This window comes from Anguilla anguilla, chromosome 3 (assembly GCF_013347855.1).
Source record: "Anguilla anguilla isolate fAngAng1 chromosome 3, fAngAng1.pri, whole genome shotgun sequence".
In the NCBI taxonomy this organism is placed as follows: domain Eukaryota; kingdom Metazoa; phylum Chordata; class Actinopteri; order Anguilliformes; family Anguillidae; genus Anguilla; species Anguilla anguilla.
The window spans coordinates 32,932,353-32,942,605 of NC_049203.1; the positions used below are offsets into that span (position 1 = coordinate 32,932,353).

At 42.1% G+C, this 10,253-nt stretch overlaps 1 protein-coding gene across 6 annotated transcripts in view; it reads right to left on the reverse strand.

The window, feature by feature from the left end:
• The window catches only part of ppp1r9ala (protein phosphatase 1 regulatory subunit 9A-like A), a 61,051-nt gene extending 53,911 nt beyond the window's left edge, over window positions 1-7,140 (reverse strand). For 4 of the 6 annotated variants that reach the window (XM_035407634.1, XM_035407630.1, XM_035407633.1 and 1 more), the window contains exons 1-2: window positions 6,929-7,139; window positions 4,351-6,315 (exon numbers count right to left, since the gene is read on the reverse strand). In XM_035407634.1, the coding sequence (XP_035263525.1) occupies window positions 4,351-6,120 (1,770 nt within the window). In that variant the 5' untranslated portion in view covers window positions 6,121-6,315; window positions 6,929-7,139. Of the gene's footprint in view, window positions 1-4,350; window positions 6,316-6,928 lie in introns of all 6 variants that reach the window. The other 2 variants (XM_035407629.1, XM_035407631.1) reach the window with 1 other exon arrangement.
• Between the last annotated feature and the right edge of the window lie 3,113 nt (window positions 7,141-10,253).

Consider the following 10,253-nt stretch of genomic DNA (forward strand, 5'->3'; position numbering starts at 1 on the left):
TGTTTGCTGATAGACCTAGCTGACATTGTTTTCTGGTATAAGACAGAAGCGGATAGAAATATATCTTTGATTTACTGTCTCTGTCTATATCTATTGAAAACAGATAAGATTTCATCATTGCTATGTAAGTATTGGTGCTCAAAATATTTCCTTTATATACGTTATTTTTTAAATTTACACTGTAATGTAAGCGTTAGTTAGTAGGCTAGTGTAATAGTTTTTGTGACGCATCATGTCTTTCTATAATTTACCATGCAAAGCAGCTAACGTTAGCAATAAAACGCTTACTTGTAAGCTATGACCTATAGTTTTACAGACTAAATAACTAAATATAATTTATAAATCTATCAAGGAACCTCATCACTTGACACATGGCTACTCAATGCTGTCGTAGATGATGACATAATTTTTGGAACTTACAGGCCACCATAGCTTCTCCTACGTTGTTGAAAAGGGAGGGTTGAGGGGAGGTGGGGAGGGGGGGGGGGAGGAGGTATTCAGTTGGTTGCAATCTGCAACCTCACCGCTAGATGCCACTAAATCCTTCTCGCCTAGTTGTGTCACACTTTTTGAAAGTGAAAGTTCTCATTGAGATTTGATGAGAATGCGATGCAGTCGTTCTTGAACTGACAGCACGGCGGCTACACACCTTGTCACGCAGTTGCTGTTGAGGTTTTATACCTTAAATTATTTTTTATCGGTGGCGTTGAAGAATGTTAGCTCAGTGTCGCAAAGATTTAGGGCTGGCCCGAATGCCATTTTATGCGCTTCGGACATTCGTTGGTGTTTCCAAACGAAGCTCCGAATGTTCGTTCTCACAAAACACGTTTAATAATTAGGAATACCGCAGACCTATTAGCTTTCATAACCGAAAGCTGCAGTTCATTATAGATCCAGTGGGGGACATTGTATAGCCTAGCCGTGAATGAAGGCCTTCAAGTTTCATATGCCCGTTTATTGAAAGGATCAAATTATACAACAGTTATTTCCAAAATTAAATTTTAATGCACAAAGTCATAAATATATAAAATCAGCAGATCAGTAGCCTAGTAACAGAAAAATGTAACAGGTGCAATCTCAGGGGATACACCTATAATAATAAATTGGCTATTATAATAATAATATAGTAATAATAATAATAATAATAATAATAATAATTATTATTATTATTATTATTATTATTATTATTATTAAATTTCTTTGACGCCAATCACCGTAACAATGCCTGTAACAAAGTTAGCTAGCTAGTTTAACTGCCTAGGCTAGCCTACTAGGCTAGCTACAGGATATCTTTTCACTGACAAATTCATTATACACATACTTACAGATTTCAAATGAGCACTCAGATTTGTTGTGTTGCCGTGGTATGCCAGTTGCTTGTTACATATTTGACATTGAGCCTTTTTCTTGTCATCGGTAATTTTGAAGTGTTTCTACACAGCGGATTTCTTCGCAGTTGCCATTGTGCTAATGGACACATGGACTGAAGCGTTTGTAGAGTGAGTGACGCACCTTGCGTGCTCTGGCTTATTTTATTTTATTTTATTTAGGTTATCTAACCTATCCTCAAATTACAAACAATACTACTACTACTACTACTACTAATAATAATAATAATAATAAAAACTTAAAAAACGAATTATCCGAATCCTGAATTGAGATTCGAATGCCAATATACTGAATGAATTCAGAACCATTTGAACGTTCGGAGCCAGCCCTACAAAGATTACATTTGACATTATTTTATGAAATCCAGTCAAAGTGAAAGCAAATAACAGTTTTTCTATTGCATTCTTGCAAAGCATTTTGAGGAATGTCGACTTCATTTTTGCCATGTTTGCAAGCACACACCTGCATTACCACTTGAGAGCTGATCAAGCAGCATATCACAATCTCACTAAAAAATGACACCAGACTAGCACTAGGCCTAATACTTTCAAACACAACCTTACAACATCTCAGAATAGGACAATGTAAAATGAAATGGGTACAAAATGTTGGCGCTTAAAAAAATGGGTTTAATCATTAAGAGATTTTCCTAAACGTTTAGCATTTTTGTTAATGTTTACGGATTAAAATTTAGAAGTCACACCCCTAGTGTGCACGTGTACACGCGTGTGTGTGTATATACAGAACTGATAAGAAATCACCTCACCTACCCTTTACTAATAAAACCTGAGAGGGGGGGAAAATGAGGAGAGAGAGAACAGCATGCCAGGGCAGGACCATGCTGTTTATGGGGATTCTAACAAAGATCATCCTTTCAAAATTTCAGGAGGAGGAATGTACTCCTACAGGGGTATTGCATCATAGTTTATTGTAGGCCTTTCGAGCTAGAAAAAGGGCGTGTGAGATCTCGTTGGGGTCTTAGTCAGTGTAATGTTACAGACTGAACAAAACATGAGAAAAATCCACTGTTTTTGAGGTGTCGATTTAGGCAGGTTTACTTGAGGCCTACAGAAGAGACTGGTTTTGTTATTGACCAGTGCTGTTCTCACACTCAGTGGAGGTTACTGGATTAAGGTAGCACATGGAGCCGAGCAGGGCACTAGACCTATAACTGGATAGTTGTGGGTTTAAATTCAAGTGCAAGCCCTTAATCCATCTGATCAGATGGTCTCAAGATTAACTTTGTAAACAGATAAACTGAAAGAAAAATGCTAACATGAAGTTGCCTATTTACAGAAAATGGCACCAGGGGAACAAAAAAAGTTGATATGACACATTATGAATGTTTATCTGAAAGGGGATCTTCATACATAAAATGTTGCCAAGATCAACGAATGGACTGTAACAGCAAGTGAGGAGCTCCGACACATAGTTACCAACATGCCTGGACGTGTGGCTATCCTCTGCCCTGGCTGCAATCAATGTCTCTGTGGTGCCGTGCGAGGGTTCACAGTTTTTGTTTTGACTAACTGGGGAGGGGCAAGCACCGCTCCTAGGACACCCTGCAGAAGGCCACAGGGCCACGTAAGCCCAGCCGCTGGGGGGCCGGCAGATAATACAGGAAGTGCGTGAACTGATGGGCTCTATTTCAGGCTCTGGATAAACACCACATTGTTCCAGAGGTAGTGGAATGCACTGAACCAATTTGTTTTCACATATTCTGACAAAATATTGATTTGGAGTAAGGGTACCCTCCATCCAAGCTGGGCCAGTGTTGATGTAGTCAGGAGCAGTGGCGCAGAGACATGACATCATGAGCACAGGAATGCCAATGCTACAGCAGGTAATTACTTTGTTGCGCCCTACCCACCACAAAACAAAAATAAAATAAAATAAAAGATAACATACAACCTCATTTATAGCAAACAGTAATCATGAACAAAAGAGGATAGCCTAATCCTGTCTGATGAATAACACACCAGAAATGTGACTAAATGGATATATAGTGGAATGGTATGTGCTACTCAGAATTTTTTTTCTTCATACTTCTAGTAACAGATTTAAGATTATAATCCAGAAACCTGGATAGCAATCAAATGACTTCAAGCCCCCAAGCTGAGACTTTAAATACTGTTCTGAACAAACCCACTGAAATAATGTTTGTTAACTCAAAGGGGTTTAGAGAAAGGCTCTTGGACTGTGTGGGTCATGCTCTTTACACTACAGTACTGCACTGCTTGTATGGGGATGTGGACCTGCCATTGGGTCCAGCTCTGTCAATGCCATCATCACTGAGAAACTCCTCATACATGCCCCCAGCGAAATGTCAACAATAATTCCAAAAATACTCCAGGGTCATTCCCTTCTGCACGACTGAGCAACACACATAAACAGGTTTACACAACTCATTACTTACACAGTAAATATGATGTGAAACACAGACATGACCTTCAGACACCTACTGTATTAAATAATATTTAAATAGCAGTCTGAGGACAACTAAACCAAAGATAGTCAGTGTCTTTGTTAGCTACCCATTATTTGTATTTATGCAAGTCATAACATTAGCGTATGCTTAGGTAATAAAAGACTTTAGCTAAAAGGAGGCAAATACATAGATTACCCAGTCAAGTCTCATACCACAGTGAAAAAAAGTATCTGAACATGTGATTGTTTGCAATAAGCTTTCAGAATGAAAAATTTTGATTAAGAGGCACACAATGTCAGAGGGCATCAGTTTTAGCACAGTCCAAAATACTATGGCTTTGAAAGGAATCCACACGAGAGAATCTGCGTTGTTAGCCTGTCTTGTTAGCAGGATGACTATCAAACATGAAAACACTTAAGAGTGTGTGACCTGGCATTTCTTAGTATTCCATGTGATAACTTAACTGAGGTGACAACTGCTTTCAGTGCTGTTCTCTAGGGGGAAATAAACAGTTACAAAATGTAAATGTATACCTGGATTGGTGCGGTGGAGAATCTGATCTTCCTCCGCGGTCCTGGGTCATCCTCATCTGATAGGCCAGGCACCTCCTCATACTCCTCAGAGGAATGGGCCTCCTCGTGATGTTCCTGATCCGTGTCCTTGTCATCCACAAATGCGGCGTTCTCAATGCCATAGACGATGGGAGAAACTACCGCCCGGGGACTTTGTTCCACCTGATCCTCCTGATCACTCTCCTCCTCCCCACCTTCTTCCTCCTCTCTGTAATCCTTGCTCTGCCTCACTGGCTCAACCTTGTCTCTGTGCTCCTCAACTGATCTCAATTCCTTCTCTTCACTGCTACTTCCCTTTTCCTTTTTTTCCAACATTTCTGTGACCTCTGACTCCTCACCTGTTGCCTTCTGAGAGAAGTGGTTTGTGGGAGGCTCTTCCCAACTCTCAACAACAGGGTCAACCACAGGCTCCTTTGGGGCATCTGGCTTGAGCTCCACTAAGGAGTTTGTTATGTCCTCCTTTGTACTGTCCCCTCTTAGCTTCTCTGGGAAATCTCCTCCCAGCTCACTTGAGCTTTCTGCTTTAGGCACCTCTGTAAGGTCTGTGTTTGGTTCCTCAAAAACACTGTCCTCTAGGTTTTTGTCCTCATTTTCCTCACTCTCTGATGACTCATTCTGGACCACCACCAACTCCGCTCGGACCACCCCTACTCCTGCAGTATCCAGTTCGACAGCCCGGTGGGGCAGCAGATCCCCAGTGCTGCGCTGCGCCATACCCTCTTCCCTGGCCACGTCCAGGACCTTGGCTTTGCTGGAACCGTACAAGGAGCTGGCATATGCTGAAGCCTGTTTCAGATCCGTTGCAGAAGGATTGGGAGGTTTGGTTGTGGCAGTGCCAGCAGAGGGTTTGCAAAGACCATCGCTAACTCGGGAGGTGGGTTTGTGAAAGTTTTGACCTTGACCAACTGGGGAGATGGCCAACAAGCGCTCAGAGGCACTGGACAGATTCCCACTGTCCACTGCTCCGGGTGTGGTCTTGTTGCTCGTCTCCTCACCATCACTGTCTGCCATGAAGTTCTCCAGCCTTCTGGAGATGGGGCCAGCATTCAGAGAGGACCTAGAGCCCTGACGCTTTTCTTCACTGTTGCCCCTGTCATCCTGCTGGGCTGTTTTGTTAAGTGGAGTAGGGCTGAGATCAGCTCGGACACTAACAACGGCAACCTCTGAAGAACCAGAGCATCGTCTGCTAACCCTCCCCTCGTCAGTCACGCTGCCCAGAGAGACCCGACCTGTTGCTTTAGTGGGGGATAGTTTTTCAGGCTGATCTTTGATGCCCTTCTCAAACAATTTCCTGGTCACAGAGAACTTCTCTGCCAGTGCTGCTTTATCAATCTCCACATCATCTCCCTTAGGCGATCTGTCTGAGCCCTGAGACTCTGGGCTGTTAACACTACCTAAACTAGCTCTATGAGCACTGGCTACACATTGTGGTTTTTGCAGAGTAACAAGCGGTGAATCGCTTTTGATGGCTGTTTTCACCTCTTGGCTCTCCTGTTGCTGGCCATCCATTTGCAAGAAAATGTTTTTGATCTTATTCACCCTGTTGCCGAACGGTCTTCCCCTCGCCTCCTCCCGGGGCTCGCTAGAGCCATTTGCATAAGACTTGGGAGCACTGTCGGATTTAGCCCCATCAAAAGAGCATTTAATTGCGTGGAAGTCTGACTTGTAAGCATTTCTATGAGGAGATGAGCTCCTTAGGGTCCTGTCGCTTTTGCTTTCGGTCTTGATCATTTTTCAGAGGTGAAATGGACAATGCAGATAAGACTTCTAACTGGACAGGCGTAAAACAAGTTATATCCATCCAAGTCTTTATTTCTCGGTCCGTTGGCGTTTCATACGCGCCCTCTTTTTCCTACTTGAACTGTGCCATGAGTCCTGCTGAGCTGTTCCCGGCGCCTTTCTTCAGTTCACATAGACTGCGGACATCTACAACAATAGGACATTTCTCGTTAGAACTTTTTAGGGTAAACTAGCCGAATTTCATAACATTCTTCATGTTTCTCTGTATTCGGTAATGACTATTCCAACTGTTTCATCCAGAGCTCAAGTTTCAAATTGCAGCAGAAAAGTATTTCGATAAACTATAAAAATGTAGTGGATTAAAATGGGAGACGCGGTCTCGTCTGTACTATAGCCTAGTTCGCAACTTTGCCGAAGTGATTTTGAACGTCTGTTAATAAACCGCAACGTTTAACTCGGCCACATTTCCTGAATCGTGCTTAAAAAATCCACACCTAGCCACCAAGCTAACTATTGTCACGAAATGAAGAGCAGTACACTAAGCTTTCGGAGTAGCCTATTAGCAGACAAGTCGTGTTTTTAATGAAAAATACCAAATTACTCACAAAACTACAAAACTCATACCGTTTCCACAGTTTGTATATACTTTTGTTACAAATTAGTCCCTCTGAGTCTACACTGAGTAATTCTTTACTGCAGTTCGCGAGCTCAGTAAGTTAACCAGATCACAGTAAGTTAACCAGATCACAAGGTGAAGGTCTATCAAACTTCTTCTATTCTCAAACATTTAATGATTTACCTCTGTTTCCTGCGTTTTCTGTGTCTTATGGAGACGTCTAAGTACTCTTTCGTTCAATTTACATTCCCAAAACTTGTCACTGCTTCACCGCCATCATTCCTCTCTCCAGCGTTTCTTTCCTCCTTCTTTCTCCAAGCACACAGACCTGTCGTCCCGACGCGCGTGCCTGTGACTATCCGGCGCGCCACACCGAGTACACTCCGAGGTCGGGGACGTGCGCATGAACACATTCCAGGACCAGCAGCCCTCCCTCTCTCCTCTCGACTGCATGGCGGCGCCGGCTTTACATACAGGACAGGAATGGCGTGGGAAAGTAATGTAGTTCATAAAGATGCTCCCACCTACCGCACTGCAGTGATATAAGACTCAATCTTAAAGGGTAGGAAGTGTGTGGTCTAAAAACATTTGAATGCATGAAATGCCACCTTTTCTTGAAAATATACATCTTGTAGATATGCTCACTCTCACACGCACACACAATCACAATCCATCAATCAACCAAAACTATGATATGATTTGCTCTTAATCTGAAGAGGAAAATAATTGTTTTCCTCTTTTGCTGGAAATATTTAAGCTAAGCTTGCTCTATGGGTAAATGGCCAGTCTATACCTATACCAGCTACCTTTCCTGGCTGTGATTATTGCTCTCACTCCAGTCTACTGAAAGTGCACCAGAATTACTACTGAAAAACAGCACCACTGAAGCTATCTGTTTAGGTGTCTGTTATTTAGAAATGCCACTCAAATGAACACTCAGTGGCCACTTTATCAGGTACACCTATCCAGTACCAGGTAGGACCCCCTTTGGCCTACAGAACATCCTGAATTCTTTGCTAAATGGATTCAACAAGGTACTGGAAACAATCCTGAGAGATTTTGGTCCATACTCACACAATAGCATCATTATACATGTACTCTCTTGTGCCACTCCTGTTACATTTACCTCCATCCAGCACTTTTGTGCCTTGTATCATTGTCTTGATATTGTAGCTTGTAATGCCTCCTAGTGACTTAGCATAGGTTAGGTCAATGTAATGTTCACTGTGTGGACTGGACTTAATGTGTTCATGGCTATGAATAACTGTATGAGTATTGTACCTTATCTGACGTGTTTTTTTAGTTCTTCCAATTATCTTTGTTATGCACTTATTGCACGTCGCTTTGGATAAAAGTGTCTGCAAAATAAATGTAATCTAATGTAATGTATTGCAGTGCCTGCTGATTTTTTGGCCACACATTCATGCTGCAAACCTCCTGTTCCACTTCAACCCAAAGGTGCTCTATTGGATTGAGATCTGGGGATTGTGCAGGCCATTGAGTAAATTTAAGTCATGTTTGTGGAACCAACTTGAGATGATGTGTGCTTTTTGACATGCCGCATTAACCTGCTGGAATTATCCATTTGAAATAGTGGCCATAAAGGGATGCATAAATGATCAGCAACAATGCTTAGGTATGCTGTGGCATCCAAATGATGCCCATTTGGTATTATTGGTACCTAATGTGTGCCAAGAAGACGTTCCACTGTCCATTACACTACCAACAGCAGCCTGCACTGCCGTCGACACGTGGCAGAATGGATCCATGGATTTGTGCTGTTTACACCAAAGCCTACCACCTGCATGTCACAACAGAAATCAAGATTTGTCAGACCAGGCAACAGTTTTGATGATCACGTTCCCACTGTAGCCTCATCTTCTCATTCATCACTGACAAAAGTGGAACTCAGCATGGTATTCTACTGCTGTAGCACATCCACTTCAAGGTTCAATGTATTTTGTATTCAGTGATGCCCTTCTGTACAACACTGTTGTAAACAGCTTGAATGAGTCTGCTTATTTTCCTCTGGCATTTCTCATTAACAAAGTATTTTTGCCCATAGAGCAGCTGCTCACAGAACGTTTCTTGTTTATCGTTCTCTGTAAACTTTAGGCTGTAGTGCATGAAAATCCCAGGAGGGCAGCTGTTTCTGAGATGCTGGAACTACCACGTCTGGCACCAACAATCATACCTTGGTCAAAGTCGCTTAGATCACACGTCTTGCTCATTCTAATGTTTGGTCAAATAACAGCGAAACCTCTTCATCATGTCTGCATGCTTTATATATTGAGTTGCAGCAACATGATTTGTTGTTTGGAGGAGAGGGCAAACTTTGTAAGGCAATGGCTTACTCTGCAAATTGAGGGTGTTGCTTGTTATCTGCTTTGTCCACATTGAAAGCTGTGCTGTAATCTTGGTAGCTTATAGTGGCAGAGCAAATCAAGTATTTTACTTGTATATTTAAGCATTAATCACACACTTTTATACAGAGCAACTTACAAGCCAGAGTCTTTACGCGAGTAACTGTTCATTGCATGGTGATTAATTGACAGAGTCAATTAATCACCATGCAATGAACAGTTACTCACACAAAGAATTAATTAAATGAACCCCCAGATTGTGCCCTTCAGCCAAACAGCCAATTCTGCCTGTGGATTAGCAGTAAAGCCTTCACATTGGTGTTCCTCAGAGAATCCCAGCTGAAACCATGTAGGAAAAAGCACATTTACATGATTAACCAAATGTATTTAGTATGCAAAAACATTTAGATGTTTAATCTCAAGCAGTATATCCTGGTAATAAATACACTGGAGCCTATCCCAGCATGTATTCCACGAGAGACAGGAATACACCCTGGACAAGTCACCAGTGCACCAGTGGCTCTGAAACTGTGCTAATGGACTGCACAGTGAAAAGAAGGTGAGTCCTATGGCACAGTGGCTCTGATACTGTGCTAATGGACTGCACAGTGAAAAGAAGGGGAGTCACATGGCACAGTGGCTGTGATACTGTGCTAATGGATTGCATAGTGAAAAGAAGGGGAGTCCTATGGCACAGTGGCTCAGATACTGTGCTAGTGGACTGCACAGTGAAAAGAAGGGGAGTCATATGGCACAGTGGCTCTGAAACTGTGCTAGTGTTCTGCGCAGTGAAAATAAGTTCTGTCCTGTGGCACAGTGGCTTTGAAATTGTGCTAGTGAACTGGATACAGACTGAACGTTATATGGAGAAAACATACTCATTTTAATTAATGGAAGATGTCAGATCGTAGCAAAGGAACACAATAATAATCACAACTGGGCATTCAATTTAGGAGAAAAAATCCTGAAACTCAGAGTATCTGGAGTGTTAGAAACTTGGGTGTTGAAGTATTTTTGAGTATTAATAAGCTCTGTCTGGCCTCGCTAGCAAAATTAATGTTAAGCCTGTACATAACTCAAAGTTGATCATCTTAAATATTTAAAATTGTGTCAAACTGACCGTTAATGTGAGCAAGGAATCCTCC